The 18576-nt window shown below is 25.8% G+C and overlaps 1 protein-coding gene across 3 annotated transcripts in view; it reads right to left on the reverse strand.

Annotated features, from left to right (window-relative positions):
* The window catches only part of LOC135931453 (uncharacterized), a 30497-nt gene extending 12150 nt beyond the window's left edge, over positions 1–18347 (reverse strand). The window contains exons 1-9 of one of the 3 annotated variants that reach the window (XM_065468578.1): positions 18301–18347; positions 17995–18191; positions 17837–17951; positions 17478–17557; positions 16063–16174; positions 4894–4950; positions 4302–4851; positions 4147–4212; positions 3911–4056 (exon numbers count right to left, since the gene is read on the reverse strand). In XM_065468578.1, coding sequence (XP_065324650.1) covers positions 3911–4056; positions 4147–4212; positions 4302–4851; positions 4894–4950; positions 16063–16174; positions 17478–17557; positions 17837–17951; positions 17995–18156 — 1288 coding nt within the window. In that variant the 5' untranslated portion in view covers positions 18157–18191; positions 18301–18347. Of the gene's footprint in view, positions 1–3910; positions 4057–4146; positions 4213–4301; positions 4852–4893; positions 4951–16062; positions 16175–17477; positions 17747–17836; positions 17952–17994; positions 18192–18300 lie in introns of all 3 variants that reach the window. The other 2 variants (XM_065468576.1, XM_065468577.1) reach the window with 2 other exon arrangements.
* Between the last annotated feature and the right edge of the window lie 229 nt (positions 18348–18576).

The following is an 18576-nucleotide window of genomic DNA, read 5'->3' on the forward strand; positions in this document are numbered from 1 at the left end:
CTGTTGAGTTTACGACTCAAGTTTATGACTAGTTCACGACTCAAGTTCATAACTCGAGTTCATGACTCAAGATCAAAACTCAAGTTCATGACTTAAGATAAAAACTCAAGTTCGGAACTCGAGTCGTAAAAATGAGTCGACTAATCGACTAAAAACTCGACTTGAATCGTAGTTAAGCCGACTCGTTTAACAACACTAAGATTTTATATATATTAGATATATAGTGTTGTAAACAAACGCGTTCGTGAACGAAATTCGTTTTTTTGAAAAAATAATGAACGGCGTCCTTTTATTTTTGACGAACTTTGAACGTGAACGCGTTCCTTTTTTATGACGAACGCGTTCGAATTTAACGTTCGTTCAATTTTAAAAATAGTTTTTATTATTATTTATTTGAAAAATTTAATATTTCCGATTTTTTTAAAAAATTTATATTTTTTAATCGGCTGCGTATTTCCCTTTCACATTTCAATTTTTTTAACACATAGTTTATTAATTTGAATATTATTGTTTATATTATAAGTTAAGAGATTAGCATAAGCATGGATATTATTATTTAATCCTCATCATCTGATTCTGAAAATCCAAAATTAGATGAATTATCATTACCATGGCCAAATATGACAAATGTTTTACGGTAACATATATTGAAGGAACTAATTCAATGCTTATGTAAATGTGTCCAAAAAGTTTTATATTGTCAAAATCTTCAGGTTCCAATTTAAAACGGCATTTGATTGTAATATTTATTATTTTATATTAAATAATATAATATAACTAAATAAAATCATTAAATTTGAAGTAAAAATGCATTTGGGATATTTGACCCCAACAATAACGATAGTTATTTTAAAATTAAAAAAATTAGTGGCCTCAAATATGGTCAACCATTGATAGACGCCGTATAAAATGAGACTAATAAAAGGTATTAAGCCTATCACTCTCAATTAATTACATATATTTTATTTTTTTAAAGATTTGAACATATATATGAAGATCAATATGTTCTTTCTGCAATTATACATCCAGTGTTCAAGCTTCAATGGCCATGGATAAAACTTCCATAGAACGAACCTATTAAAAATAAACTTATAGTGTTATTGAAAAAAATGCTTTGAAAACCCTAGAAATGATAATGCTCGAGATATCCTTTTTTTGTCGAGGAAATGGATTGGAGGATAACTTATCTCAATTCTTTGAAGCAAATAACAAAACAATAAATGTTTTTAATAAATTCCTCACGTTAAAAGAGTTATTTATTAAGTATAATACCGCAATCACCTCATCTACCCTTGAGCGTGTTTTTGGTATAGCTAATGCCGTATTAACTGCCAAGCGTTCTTGTCTATCAGATGAAAATTTTGAAAAATAATGTTATTAAAAATTAATAAGAAAATTTTTTTTTTATTTGATATATTATTTTGAATTTTATAATTATATTATCAAAATAAAACTATATTATTTTTTAACATGGCTAATATTGTGTTAATAAATATAAGACATTTATTTATATTAGAAAATTTTTAAAAATATTTATCATAATTTTGAACGGTCCATGAAAGTGAACGCGTTCCTTTTTTTTGGAAGTGAACTTGAAGGTGCGTTCGATTTTTGTCAATGAACGTTGAACGCGTTCGATTTTTTTAGAAATGTTTACAGCACTAAATATATATAATCGCCGTAATCAAGAAATGAACGTTTTCGTATAATCTTAATCCTATCATCTTAATGTAAATAAATCGAAGGAGACTATATAAATTTAATGTTAAATTATTTTTTTTTTAAAAAATTTTTTCTATACATCAACGAGATTCGAACCACTTAACGTTCGATAGGCAAACGTTCTTTCCAGTCAACCCACTTCTATATTTAATTTTGCAATATAATTCTTATATATGAAACTATATTATGATAAAGTAATTTAAATATATCAATATTTTTTTTATTGAAAGCTCCAGGCTTGGAAAAACAATTTCAAATTATTATCGGTTGGTCAGGTTTGAGAAATTGTTTTTCAATTATAATGGGTCGGGCTGGGCTTGGGAAATATTTTTTTATTGGTAGCTGAAGAAAATTTCAAAACTATTATCGGTTGGCCAGGTTTGAGAAAAATTTTTTTAAATTATAATGGGTCGGGATGGGCTTGGAAAATATTTTTATAAATTATATTGGGCTATGCTTGGGGAATTTTCAAATTATTATCAGCTTGGACGCTTGGGAACTCTTTCTTTATTAACTATGGATCAGATATTGACCTAATACAAATAAACCAAGGCCCATAAAATCTGATTTTGATTGTATTTTTAAATTCTATATGATTTTTTAAAATATTTTATTCCAGTTCTCAACTACCAAAATTATTATGATCTTTGGTTGGGGTTGGGAAAATTTTCTCAAAATTATTAAGGACTTGGACCTTGCTTGGGAATTTTTAAATATTCATAGATGAACAGTAATATTTTAACAAATAATATTGATATGGGTATCAAGTAAAAGCTTTAAATATATTGACTCAAAACAGCATTTAAACTTAATTTTAATGGATTGACCTGCTGAAAGTGGGAGGGGGTTATAAAGAATAAAAATTGGATATTATTTTCAAATAACAGGTAACTACTATCATAAGAGTAAGGAGAAAATTCTCATTCCCCGTCATTTTTGACGGACTCAGCAATGTTGATAAAGGGGAGCTCTGGTACTCTTAATTATATATTTTGCATTTTGCCCTTCAAGAAAGACGGGTCATCATACTTTTTTCATTTGATGATAAATGAATCAGAAATTTGGAATATCTTATGAGGTGTGATTCACAAATTTACTTCTTTTTCGACTAAATTTTAATATTTTTATAAAATATATTAATAAAGTATATTTAGTACCATATACACAAACTAATTAACCCTCATTCCCGTCATTCTTGACGGATTATTAACTAGTTTAAATATAAACAGTATAAATCCTTAAATATTACTTGGTGATGATAAGATTTGTGCGAAACAGCATCTTGTCAATTTATGGAGTGGGAATCTGATTAAAAGTATAACAACGCTGTATCTGATGATATTAGTTCCGATGAGTTATTGAACAAGAGATGATCTAGAGAAATTGATACAACTTAAAGAAAGGCAGAAGAAAATACTCAAAAGAGGGCCAACGATTGCAGAGAAAAGTATTGGAACTATAATTATCGGATTTAGCGATTTTATAAGATTAGATAAGAAGAAAAATATTTTGCATTTTGGGGAGTTTGCTAAGTTGGAGCACCCTGAATTATATATTTTATCCAGAATCTTATTTGCTGTTTCTGCAATTCAAGTTAATTTATCATATTTTCACATTGAAAGATCTTTTTCACATTTGAAATTTATTCTTTCACCATATAGATCGATGATGAGTGAACAACTCTTGGAAGATATTATGCTAATACGTCTAAATAAAATTTTTAAAATTGATACATGACTATGTTTTGCATTTTTAACTATATTTTGCAAATAAATAAAATAAAAAAATTTATTTCTAGTTTTTTAATTATGATTTAAATATAGAATTTTTTTTTATCATTAAAAAAATTCTTAAATCCGACTGAACCCGGAACCAAACCCACCTATTTTTTTTATCTTAAACCGAACCAGGGCAAAAATTTTGCAGGGTTGGCATCCCTGTTTAAAAGAGACGATTTTGTCACATAGTGCCGATATTCAAAAATATTTAAGAAAGGTGGTTAAAACGAGACATAAATTTTTTGAACAGAACAAAATTTTAATCTAATATGAAATCTGAATGAGTGGAATAAGTAAAAGCACTATTTAGCATTTTATTAAAATTTTTTTAGATAATAAACAGAATTTTAAATCTCAAAACATTTTTTATGTCTAAAAATAAAATACGCAATTTAACAAATATTATCAACCTATTTTCGGATGAAATGCTAAAGGATTTCTCTCTAAAATAGATTTGATAGCTTTTTTTCGATCGTCTTCATTTTCCAGAGTGTTATTACAATTATTACAATTACAATTGCTGCAAAACTCCCCGCTAGCAAAACATTCACAATAACTATAGATAAAATATTTTTTAAAATAAATTATGAATAAATAACAAACTATTAATGAGTATATAAATTTATAATAGAATAGAATAACTTACAGTTTTAAACATTGTGATTTTGTACAATTGCATCTTTTCTTACCTCTGAGAGCATTTGTTGGATCGCTAATAAAATAAAATATGTATTTAATGATACATTCTTATTCATATATTAATAGTATTTGAAATTAGTTATAAATTTTATTAATTCTCACTTTAGAGTAGATATATTTGCTAATGCGGTAGGTGATAACAAGACTGAAGATTGAGAAGTTAGATTTGACATACTATTTTCATGAGGCATCATCAAATGAGTTGCATTGGAAGTTAAAATATTCGAGCTATTCGTGATAAGTTTAATGTAATTTGAACCTTGAGAATTATAAAATATGGGTTCTTTGTCAAAGGATTGGTTCAAAGAGAAGTTTGATCTAAAGGCCTCAGTATTTACATTGTTACTTAATATAACGGTGCTAGAATTTTTAATTATGTTGGAATCAGCGTTTGTTGAAGTTATAGGGCTCAAAAATATGGGCGTTTGGCTGTTAATAGGATTGGTTTTTATAACATAGTAGCGTCCATTTAGTTCTAACCCTATGTTACTTATAATAGCATGAGGATTATCTATATTATTCGTCATCACACCAGACCCATTGTTGTAAATTACGTTAGATGTAACTGGTTCAGCTCGAGTATGTTGTATATTAGGGAGAATAGACACATATGGTTTAGACTGTAGTAGACTTTTGGCTACTGGGATACTCTCTAAATAAACAAAATAAACTATGTTAAATAATTGTATGATACCTAATATGTTCAGGTCCGTTGTCAAAAGTGTAGAACCAATATTTATATTTGCATTGTCTGTTCATATAAATTTGGTATTATTATATTAAAAATAACTAATGTATGTAAAATTTTAAATGTAAATAATAAACTAGTTTAATTTTTAATTCAAATCTTTTAGACTAACTCAATTTTATCAAACTACTGTAATGGTTAATTAAAATAATTTATATTTATTACATTCGGTACTAGTCATTTTTAAAAAAAAATCTAGCTAAAATTATCAAATTTATACCAGTTTACTAGAAAAAATTATTTGAATATGTGAATCAATTCTAGTTCATTTTCAATAAAAAAAAACTCAATTTACATAAATTTTAATTACAAATTATTGTGATTAGGGCTGCACCAATCCACAATTTTTGACCGATCCAATATTTATTTCAATGAGGTAAAGTCATTTTTCGAAATATATTTGTGCATATCGCCTAGGAAAAAACATTTTGGTACCAATCTTGGCTCTCAAAATAATAATACAAAATGACAAATACGTTTTTTTCACCTTCATAGACTTTAGGAGAGCATTCGATGGCATAAACCATTATATGCCTTATGGGGCATTTTATTAGAGGACATTACACATAACTACGGCAATCTATTTGCTTCGTTTGAACTAAATAACAAGGTATCACCCTATTTCAGAATTAAAAAAGTGGTCAAACAGGCTTAAGTTCCCTCACCTATCCTCTTCAACATTACGATAAACAAGGTAATGAATGATACACTAGCGACGACGAACTTTCTGAAACTTAGTTCCAACAACACCCAACAAAATGATTGTATGCGGATGATATTGTTATTTTGACTAAGAATCAGGAGGATACGCACAATTTATTTATACCCTCAACATGCAGCCGCAAGATAGGACTGGTTATTAATTTCGATAAAACGACAATCTTACCATATAGCCTATTCTTTTAATGGGAAAACATACAGCAAGTACAAAACGCTGTGGTTCCATCGAGTGATGAAGGACATCACACATAAACATTAACATGAAACAATTCATTCGATTGAACAAAAACAAGAAATCAATAAAGAAGCTGCTCAAGGTCAGATTAAGCTACCTCAAATGATACATGTCAGTATTCCAGCCCAACAATATTTACACACACGTCAGCGCGTCATATACAAGATTACTATTGGAATTTCTGATAATATGGGGGAGAAAGTGAATTCTTCTCTTCTTGAGGGTAAAACATACCGGGGTATGTCTGGATACCTTCTAGAGCGTCTGATATAACTCTTGGGTTAAACCCCATTTATGATTCTCAGACATTTGATTATGAAGGTATGCATTTTCCTGTTTTCTGTCTTGTTAATCTCCCATGTCTTTCCTCCGTATAATAGAATGGGGATAACTGTAATTAAAATTTTTTAGCCTTGTGAAAACCGTAGACTCTCTCGTTTTTCGTAATTTAAAGAATTTATAGAAAGCGTTCTAGCATTGTATTCTAATATTCAACTCTTCTTTGAATCAACCTTTATTGTCGAGTATGACACCAAGGTATTTGTTCTACACCACCTTAATACTCTCCGAATCAACTATGAAATCCCCAGTTATCGTCGCGTGGCTGGATTAGTATATCAGTCCAACAATATTTACTCATTAACATAGTCTTATAGTGATTTAAAATTAAATTCAACTCGCCACCACCCTTCGTCTTAAAATAATTTTAAAAATTTTATTCAATTTTTAGGTGTGGGCTGTGTTCTTTTGCCCAGTCTCTTTTTTAATCAGCCAACAAAAGCTTAAGTAATTGTCCTAGGAATATACGCGTACAAATGTGACTAGCCCGTTTGGAGGGCTCCCTATTTTTTCTTCCCCATAAATTAAATATCCAGTTTAATGGATTATGAGGAAAACTTAGCATAGCTCTGCTTGTCAACACTAGAGGGCTTAACACTGAAATCACATATCACGTAATTAATCAAATTTAAATTTTAATATAATAAGTTCTTTCTTAATAAAAACAATGGAATATATGAAAAATAAATATACATAAAATTTTGGGCAATTTTTTTAATATTAGTTTATTAATATACTTTAACTACTTTTATCGTTAAAAAATGTATAAAACATTTAACATTTTTATTTTATAAGAGACTTTTTATGGGAGTTATGAAGATTTATTTCGAGAAAATGAATATCAAAAATAAAAAAAAATGTGTATAAAAATAAAAATATATAGGTCGGTTAAATTTTAAAAAATTATCGGGCGATCTAATATTTTTTAAGAGCCCAAATCGGGGCCGATATTTAATATACAAATTGTGATTATTATACGTTATTTAGTAAAATTCATGGAAAGTAAAACTATAGATAAAATATAAAACTAATTTTTTAAAAAAGGCTTAGCGAAATAAAAGGTTAATTATTTTATAATATGTATTTTTTTTGACTTTCTCAAAAATTATCTTCAAAGAAGATGTACTATTATTTTTTTTCAAATTTAGCAAATTAGTACGAATAAATATTATAAATATAAATGTTATATTATGATTTCAGTGAAAATGAAAGTTAAAAAATGATAATTGTTATAAATATTATTTTTAATTTTAAGAAAATAAGTAAATATATAAACATCGTTTTTGTATTTTATGATCCTTTGATTATCAAATTTTACCTAAAAATTCCAAATATATTTTATAAAAGTTATATTATAAATAATTAAATATTTTGCATATGCATAAAAATATCACTTTTTTTAAAAAAAAAAAATTTTTTTGCTCAAAAAATTTCTCAAGATTTTTTTCAAACTTCAATAGTTTTAAATTTAACAAACCATTAAGACAACGACTTTTATCATAAAACATATTTTCGCAAAAGTTTATTAAAGCGAATTGATTTTATAAAGAAACTTTTGTCACGAATCCATATTTGCAAATGCTATTCAGCGAAGACCATATCGATAATTTTTCAAAGCAAACCCGTTACCAAGACCCTTTAGAGCGAATATATAACAGCGAACTTTTATCGTGAATAATAATAGCGGACATTTTTATAGCAAAGAAGAAACACAAATCGCGAAAACTATTTTGCGAATCATATATCGCGAATTTATTAAAGGGATGTGAATATCAGGGAGAAAGCGCGGAATCAATAATTGCAAATAGTGACTATTTTCTTAAAATCAATAGTACTAAGAAAAAAATATTTATTGTTTCATATATTTTTTGAGTGATTTATCATTTAAACTGAATCCGATTTTTTAGCAATTCAATTTTATATCTGAGCATTGAAAAATAATTTCGAGCATTGAATAATTTTCTGAGAGTTGAGACTGTGTCCTGGGTGGCTTAATTTGGAAACTTAATTGTTATTTTTCGTATTTTATTCTCGTTTTTTTACACTTTTGTTTTTTTTGGCTATTCAGTATTTAGTCTACCTAGGACACAGCCGAGTATTTATTCTCAATGGCTGAGGCTCATTTTTAGTATTTAAGTTTTAATTCTGAGCGATTAAATAAATTTTAAAATAAGAAACTCGATAAATCTGGTGGCAACCTTTATATAATTTAGCAGCTATAGCATATAAAGTATTCAAATAGATTTTTGACATTTTGAAAAAAAAATATTACAACAAAATAAGATGGAGTGATAACCTGGGATGTGAACCCAGACCCGAAACCTTCCAGAACCCTAGTATCTTGGGTGTACCCGAACCCGGACCCTTTTTAAAAGTGAAGGGTTCAAGGATTCTAGGTGTCATAAAAAAATTTTTTTAATAAATATAAAAAAAATTTCTATTTTATTAACTTTTTTTCTTGAAATCATTTATTTTATCTTCGCGTTTTTCTTTCACTTTCTTCCTGGACTTCCATTTTATTTAGAGATTGATATCGTAAATTATTTTCTAGCGTAGGTAATAATATTTTATTGTGTAAATTCATTAATAGGCTATGGTATAGAAATACGTTGAATATTTTGAAAGTGAATTATTTTGTAGTGCAATTTATAATATATTAATTTAAATGATAATTTATTAATGTGCTCTAATAATTGAAATACTTTGATTATTTTGATTTGAAAGTGAAATATTGGGAATTATTTTGTGTGCAAGTAATAATATTTTAATATTAAAGGCTAATTTATTAATATGCTATATAATAGAAATACTTTGTTTACTTGTTTTATAATAATTTTATTAAGGGATTATTTTGTAGTATAAATTAAACAATATTATTTTATAAACAATATCAAGGCTAAGATTTTTTGAGCAGTAAATTTAAATTAATCAAAATTGGAAGTGTTTAGCAATTAAAGTGTTGTGATGATTTAATGAAACATATTGACGATTAAATTCAAACCCATTCATATAAAATTATAATATTTGCAAAAATAATTAAAATATAGACAAAGCATTATTGAAATTTCTTTTATTATTCCTATTGTTAAATATAGACAAAGCATTATTGAAATTTCTTTTATTATTCCTATTCTTATTTTAATTGCAAATATTATAATTTTATATGAATGGGTTTGAATTTAATCGTCAATATGTTTCATTAAATCATCACAACACTGTATATCTTTTTATTATAAGTTATTAATTATATTCTAATCAACAAATCAAAAAATTAATCATCTATACTTTTAAGGCTATGTCCTAAATATCAAAAAATTAAATCGCGCAATTTGCGCGAATCAAATTGAAGCCATTTTTAATGGAAAATTAATATATTGGCTTCTATTTCGCCCCTGTTAATCGAGATTGACTTTTTAAATTTTGTTTAACTTAAATTGTTTTTATTTTAAACATGTTAGCCTTTAACTATGTATTTCGTTTAAATTGTTTTTTTATAATACATATATCCTTATTTTATATTTATTTTTAGTTTTAGAATTGACTTTTTAAATTTTGTTTAACTTAAATTGTTTTTATTTTATGTTAGCTTTAACTATGTATTTCGTCTAAGTAAATACATAGTTAAAGGCTAACATGTTTAAAATAAAAACAATATAAGTTAAACAAAATTTAAAAAGTCAATCTCGATTAACAGCCCCAATTACGTGATTCTTAAAACTTTTAAGATTCGTAAAACTTTAATCTTTTTATCATTAAACTTTTGTAATTTGCATGAATAAAAATGGCAAATGAATATCAACTCATGGAAAATATTAGATCACAAAAAAATATAGAGATACAGCAGCTAGTAAAGTCAAATAAGAAGAGATTGGTTAGAATTATAAACAAATAAAGAAAAGTTTGTTGCATTTCCAAATTCAACAAATACTATGCAATTTCTTAGAAATCAGGTTTTATATTAATAGTATATATAAATATTATTTTATATTTTAGGTTCAGGTGCTGCTATGATAAACAGTAAACACCTGAAATTTGTTGAAGACTATTACTGGCTAAAAGAAAATGTGAGAGATATATGTAAGCATTCTGAAGCAAGTTTCATTTTGAAACAATCTAAGGATGCTATTAATATACAAATATCACCACAAGTATTATAACATGAGATTAGAACCATATAAATCTATATTTTAGGATACTGAGCCAAACACAGAGAATCTGTTAAATGATATTGTAAATCCTGTTAATCTATAGAAATAGATATTTCTGAGAATGAAATTTTAGAAGTTAAATATTTATTATATATATATTATTAATTTAATACCTTCTACCTCAAAAAGAAAAAATTAAGAAACATCTAAATCTAAAATATATTAAGCTGAAAAGATGGAGGTATATCTTTTATATAAAATAATTATTTATTTTTGAAATAGATTTAGTTTCAAAAATTTCTCATGATGATGATAAGCATCATCTCATGGGATTTTTCAAATCCCTCCAGAGCAAATACAATTCCAAGACAAGCAAACAAGCATTTGATTTCAAGATGAAATTTTCTGAAATTATAGCTCCATACACCATATACATAATTTTTTATACATATTTTGTATATTTTCATAATAAATTTATAATAAAAATTTTAATTTTTATAAGTTTGTAATTTTATTTGAATTAAGTCATTTTAGCAGTCTTCTTCCTTAAATTAACAAATCACTCACTTATACTATATAATCAAAACAACACTTTTTTTGCATTTTTTATTGAATATTTATAAATAAATGTTATAACTTTGATAAATTTATCATAAATAATAAAACATTCATAGGAAATAATAAATGAAATGACATTATAAAAAATTAAAATAAAATTAAGATGGGAATTAGTTAATAAGGTGGTAGTGGTAATTAAAAAATAGATGTATATAAAAATTTTACATATATGGCTTAATAATACAAAATTAATATAAGTTAAATGTTTCTTATCGCTGGAACTGAGATTGGGTATTTGGAGTTGGCTATTCTTCATAATTTATTGATGTTCAATGATTGCCTTTAATATCAATAATAAGATTGTGTAATGGGCAGTCAGCCTTAACTATTTGTATAGTATTAGTAATATCAGTTTCTAAGAATTTATATAAGTGTCTAAATTTGGCACTCATAATGCCAAGACATCTCTCTACTGATACTCTTGCTGTAGAAAATTTTTTATTAAAATTTGATCATTTAAATTTGTTTTATATGGATGGTTTCACTATAAAATTCATTAAAGGATATGCATCACCTCCCACAATTACTTATGGTGATAATTTACCTGTTGAAGGTAAAAAAACTTGGATTGGGTATCTTGATGATTTTATTGATCATTCCTTCATAAAATAAGCTCTTTGTAAAGATGCTTTTACCTGAGATAAATCCAGGAAAACCAACCTCAATTAACATGAATCTAGAAAAAAATTAAAATTTAGTAAATATATAATTACCTAGATTTGTCTTTTGAAACACCTTGAATCACAATGGAATTAAATTTTTTATAATTAAAAAATGTGGATCCACTATTTGTAGGTTGTTTTATTTTTACATGTTTTCGAACAATATAGCATCCATTATAGGAAAACTTGATTTCCTGAAGTAATCTGCTGATATTTCAAGCATCTGTTCAACTGTTGGTAAACAGAGATGCTTGGATTGAAGACCTACCCATTAACCTACATGTTGATGTGACAATAATGTTTACTGATGTTTTGCCAATCTTTGCATATAATGCTATTTTTCTAAAGCTCATACCAGCTGTCAAATATCTTTAAATATATTCTGATTATTTATATAAAAAAATATTCATCATGAGTGTTATATAGAGGCGATGCTTCATACTGATAGTTTTATGTTTAACTATAGTGGTGTCTATAGACTCCAAATTTATAAGAATGTACATCTGACGAAATTTGTAATATATATAATATAAATATGATATATACCAGCCTTTTAAAAATCTATGCATTTTCTACATTTAGTCGTATCTTCAAATATAAAATAAGAATTAGTAAATCATTCACATCAAACATTTTATATATTTTAAATTGAAAATAAATGTATGATTCGGGACATATTTCGTATCTCTCAAAACTCACGAAAGTTGTGCATCTCACAAAACTTTTGAGTAATTTTTTTTTAATTTAGGACATAGCCTACACAAAATTTTAAATTACAAAAATTAAATTTATAAAATAATTTTCTATAAATAAATGTTTATACAGTTTGAACTACTTTTAATAATTTTGTTTATTTATTTTTTAGTATGATAATAAAAGATATTTTGTTAGAGTATTATAATGCAACTAAAGGGGATTCTGAGTGCAAAACCTGCCACATAGCTACAAAAGGTTTACACAATACTAACCTCGAAAAACATTTAAGAAGACATCATTCTATAATTTTTGAGGAAAAACCAAATTTTTGGAAGAAGACAGTTACAAGGTCTACTGTCAGTATAGTAAAGAAGGATGAAAATAATATTGAAAATGCTTTAAAAAAGCATTCATATTGTAATGTCTGAGGAGAATTTAATGAATGCTTTGGTTGAGTTAGTTATAAATGGAAGACCTTTCAATATTATTGAGGATTGTGGTTAAAAAAATTATTGATCCTATTAATAAGGCAATTGGAATATCAATTAACCGTTTGAAAATTAAAGACGTAGTGGTTAATGAATCGTAAAAAATAAAAGCAAAAATAATAAAAGAAACAATAAATTAATTTTATTAAGAATTGATTCTGCCAAAAGATTTGGGAGAAATATTCTAGGAATAAATATACAGTATATAAAAGGGAATAATAATTAAGAAATTTAGCTATGAAGGAGATTAAAGAGAGTGCAACTTCTGAATATATAAAAAAAATAATATTAGAAACATTAAATAAATTTAATATTCCTATTACTAAGGATAATGGTGCTAATCTTATAAAATCAATTAAATTATTAAATGAAAGCTCACTGGAAGAGATGGATGATATAGACGATGATGATGATAATTATGAAGACATAAATGAAAATAATTTACAAGAAATAATAAAAGATTTATCCACAAATATATATTGCATCAGATGTGCAGCCCATACTCCAGAATTGGCTATTATTGATTGCCTTAAAAATATTCACTTTAAAACTATCATTGATAAAGCAAGGGATGTTGCAAAATATTTAAGAACTCCCACAATTACAAGAATATTAAAATCAATGAAAGGGTCAATGGCAATATTAGATTGTACAACACGTTGGTCCTCAGTTTGTATCATGCCAGAACGATTATTAAGTTTGAAAGATTTCTTTACTGATTTTATTATAGTAGCATGTAAATTCGTTTTGTCGAAAGATGATTGGTGCCAAATAAAGTACCTTATTAGTGTATTAATTCCTTTAAAAATAACAATATTAAGATCACAATAATGTTTATCTGATTTTTATGGATATGGATTAGATGCCAATTGGATTTAAGATTTACTAGTCCTTTTCATAAAAAATATTAGAAAACATGAAAATTTGAGATTTGCAAAATAGTGTTTTATATGCTTCTAAATATCTAGACCCTCGATATGAAGCTTTATTGAGTAATGAGCAAAACAAATAGCTAAAGACGATCTTTAGGATTTATGACATATGCAAAACTCCATTATTTACAACATATTGGAGGCTACGACTATACCTACTGGTTATAGTGATAAAAATGATAATGATAGCACATTGATAATTGAAATTTTACTTTTAGATAGGGAAAAAAATCAAATTATCATCAGATAAGGAAGAACAAAAAATGCCTATTACATCTTTAAAAAAAACTCTCAGAATTTAAGAAAATAAATAAGGATATAAATGGAAGAAAATTCTTCAATATATCGAATCATATATCTTGTCTAATCATCATGGCTGTACCGGTGACACAAGTACAATAATTTATATATTATAAAGATAGCTATCTATTTTAGGTAAATGTGAAATGTGGATTTTCATCTTTGAAATATATATTGTCTAATTTACGTGGAAATCTTAAGGATGATATTTTAGAAGATATTATGATTATGCGATTGAATAAAACATTTAAAATATAAATTATTTCATTTTTAAATTTTTAATGTATATTATGAAGTATAATAATAAATGAATGAAAAAAAGTCTTATTTTGAGTCATTTTTTATGTTCCTTGAACCTGGACCCAAACCCTGGATCCTAAATTTTATTCCTGTACCCTTTTTTTTGTCGAGTTCACATCTCTGGTGATAATGATGAAAATGAAATAATAGGTTATTTTTACAATACTCAGATGAAAAATTATAAGGATAACTATTTATAAACGGGAATCAATAATATGAGGAGAAAATTCATGTAAAACGAATCTTTATTATTTTTCAGCTGATTGAAAAATGTTCGTGTTGCCAACTATTTTTTGATATTATATTTTCTAATATATTTCTTAAAACTACTTGAAAATTATTATTAACATAATTTTTTTTAAAAAAACTGAGTTCTAAAAATTGTAAATAAATATTTTTTTAAAAAGGAAAAAAAATGATATGAAGGTAATTTTTTATAAAATTTCTTACAGTCATGATAATCCTTTAAAAATTCTTTCCCATAAATATCTAAGTTGGGGAAAATGTTTAAAGGCAAACCAAAATTATTTATTTTATTTTAATAACTTGAAATCTCGATCTTTGTTTATTTTTACCAAAACTAGGTTCTGGATAATGTATAATGTTACACACTATATGGTTTAGGGATAATTGATAATATTTTATTTTAAAAATTAGCAAGTTTACTATTAATTACATTTAATTGTTTGTAATTTTGGTTACCAATTTTATTTGAGAAATCTTTTTCAAGGATATATTTTCCAGAATTTTTTTTTATATTGTTAATTTTCTTAAAATTTTTCAATTAAATTATTTGAATAATTTTTTTCGGGGATATATTTATGGGATTCTTAAAATTTTTCAATTAAATTATTTGAATAATTTTTTTCGTGGATATATTTATGGGAATTTTTTTTTATCAATTTTCTAAAAAAAATATATTTTTTTAAGATATAAAAAAAATGGGGAATTTTCTGTGAAAATTTTAATTCAAGGGATTTATTTTCCTGAGTGGGGGGGGGGGAGTTATTTTTAGGGAAATTTTTTTCCTGAAGATTTTTTCCCAGGTAAACTTTTAACCACCATACTTGAAAACGAATGAACTTTATATGATGGTTATAAAGAGTCCAACTTAGTCATTATTAATGTCTTAAAGCTCTAGCTCAAATGGATCCAGTTATATTGATCATATGAATCAAAGAAATTATGTTATGAAAAAGCACAACAATAAATAGAAAAAATAGGGGTATTAAAATAAGGTGATAAAAGAGAGAGCATAAGAGGATTCCATGCTAAGTAGATTGGATTTGAATATAGTTCAAGGAGAACTACCTTCTTGGGGCTTTGGGGTGGGGGTGATATCCCAGGTCAGAAGAAAAAGGCTAGTATGGCAAAGGTATTTTTATTTCCATCAGAAACTTTTAAAATTATTAAACTATAAAATTAAATAAAATCTTTATAGATTAATAATTTTCATTCCACAGCCAAACAATGCATATTAAAAACACCAAAATATAATAATACCTTCTTGGGAACCCAGCTAAAAAATATTTGACCTTTAACGATTTTAAAATAATTTTGTCATTTGCAAATCAATATTTATAATTGAAATATATACAAAAAATTTAATGAAATGAAATTTTATTATTACAACCATTTTATTAAAATCTTTATTATATTTAAATAAAATATATGGACCTTTCATGTGTGAGATATTTGGTGGCATCTTTATTGCATTAACCATATTGGTGTCTGTGTTCAGTCGTAGGAGAAAATTTGCATTGTGAATATTTTTATTATATGCACTCATCTAAAATATATCAATATAACACATTATTAAATTGTAAAAACATTTTAAAAAAATCTTCATGGGAGCCCCAGATAGCTTTAAATCCATTTCTGCTTTATAGATTCTAAACAACATGTTTAGATGAATAAGCTAGATTCATTTAGCTTATGTATTTATTGACAGGCTTGAGTATTGAGAAAAACAGTTAACTAAAGGCCTAGAAATTAAGCGTGATAGAATGGGGCATGGCGTGAGTATAAATAAATTTTAAATTATAGGTGTCAAGCCTTCTCAAAATTTTTATCGGGCTTGATTGGGTGTGACTAGTGTTGTTAAATGGCTGGATTTAAGCCGATTTTTAAAAACGGATAACTCAATATTGTAGCCAGAAAAATATTGTCTATACCTCGAGATTTCGTTAATAGATGTTCAAACTGTTATGCCACCCATAAGCAAAATCTTAAGGCTTGCATAATATATTTCCTAATAAAGTATTGAGTCAGCCGTTTTTAAAAATTCTCTCAAAATAAGCTGTAACACTAATACCAGCAACACAAGTACAATAATTTATGATGTATTATAAAGATTTTATTTTAGATCAGTGTAAAAGGTAGACTTTCTTCTTAGATATATTGTCAGATTTGCCTTGAAATCATGATATTTTAGAAGATGACATGATATGCGAATAAAATATTTATAAAAAATATTTTTTACTTGTAAATTTTGTATATATATTTATTTAGAGTATAAAAAGTAAATAAATGGAAAAAAATTGTTTTATTTTGAGTCAATATTTTTTTTGTGTTATCTAAACCCTAAACCCAGTCTCAAACCCCCTCTTTAAATTTTATTCCTGAACCCAAACACTTTTTTATCAAAGGGTTCACATCTATGATAAATTAGAAAAACAAAATAATTTTAAAAAAATTTTAAAGTCTGAATTCAATTCAAATAAATTTTAAAAAAATTTTAAAGTCTGAATTCAATTCAAATAAATTTTAAAATACATCTAAATCTAATATCCAAGAAAATATTTGTCCCAGTCATAGCTGAGTTTAGTTGGATTGGCCCATGAAGGGTTCCAATTAATATGTTTTGGGACCATGTTTCAGTAGAAGAGAATCCTCATGCTTTTGTTTATGTTAGGGAGCTTATAAAACTTATTGACAGACTACAAGCTACTTAGTAAAGTATTTAATTATGCATTGAGTAAGTCAAAGAAAATTTTAAAATTAGTGTTCATCTTAACATAAATATAATTTAGTAATGTAAACTTATAAATTCAATTCACTATTTTTTTATTAATGTATTTAGCAATGTTTACTGTTGTAGAGGATATTGGCATTTGGTGTATAGATGATGTCATTTTTTGAGATACAATTGTTTTGGGCAAAATTGGAGTTACTTTTGAAAAGGTTGTTTTTTTTTTAAATATTTCTTGGTGTGTTATATTATTTTGATAACTATTTAATGTGATAGCAGGTAAAGAAAGACTTAATGGATTTGTTATTAAGTTTTTAGGAAGTGCAATGTAAGTGGTTAGATTTTTATCTTCCTTGGTAGTTATAGATGCCATCTTATTGACAATAATATCTAATATTTTATAATTAAAATATTACTTATAATATATATTTCTTAGTAATAAAAACATAATTCATACAATTCAGGTGCATCTAAATTTACTATTTTGCAGTGATTTATTTGAAGGGAAACTTAAAACTCGTGCAACAATTGTTAAAGGATTGGGAGAAATCTGTTGTAAACTGCATATATTTGTATAATCACATATTCTGGGTGTCTTTTAAATTTATTAATAAAAAGTCAATACTTAAATAAAATACCATAGTTTTTGATAAAGATTTTTGTTCTGTAAATGGTGATGTGGTGGGTTTATAATTGGAATTCAATTTGGGGATCATATGATTATTGACTTCAATTCTTTTCATATTCATCAGATCATTGTTATTAAAATTAATTGTTATATTTGTCCTATTTTCATTCATTTTTATAGAATTTTCTCGTTTTATATATCTATAAACTGTTTAATAATATTTAACAGATAATGCAAGACTATAGCTTTGGAATACAAAATATCGCATTACTTTATTGTCAATTTTAAAAATGATTATATTGAAAATGCAATATACCTCTAAAAAAGCAATTTTAAATTTTGTCATTTCTTATAATATTTAGGTCGTAGTTGAAATTTAAAATTATTGGTAGGGATTATTTTAAAAAATATATTGCGCAATACCAAAATTTAATTTAAATTTAAAAATTAGATTTTTAATATATATATTTTCTAAACAAGAAAGGGAAATAACTAATTCTCATAATATAGCTATATATATTTTGATAAGAATATTATAAAAGCAGAACCATGATTTCTAATTCACAATTTTAATGTAGTTTTTATAAATTAG

The sequence above is a fragment of the Gordionus sp. m RMFG-2023 genome, chromosome 1, assembly GCF_954871325.1.
Source record: "Gordionus sp. m RMFG-2023 chromosome 1, tfGorSpeb1-WG-v2, whole genome shotgun sequence".
Taxonomy (NCBI): domain Eukaryota; kingdom Metazoa; phylum Nematomorpha; class Gordioida; order Chordodea; family Parachordodidae; genus Gordionus; species Gordionus sp. m RMFG-2023.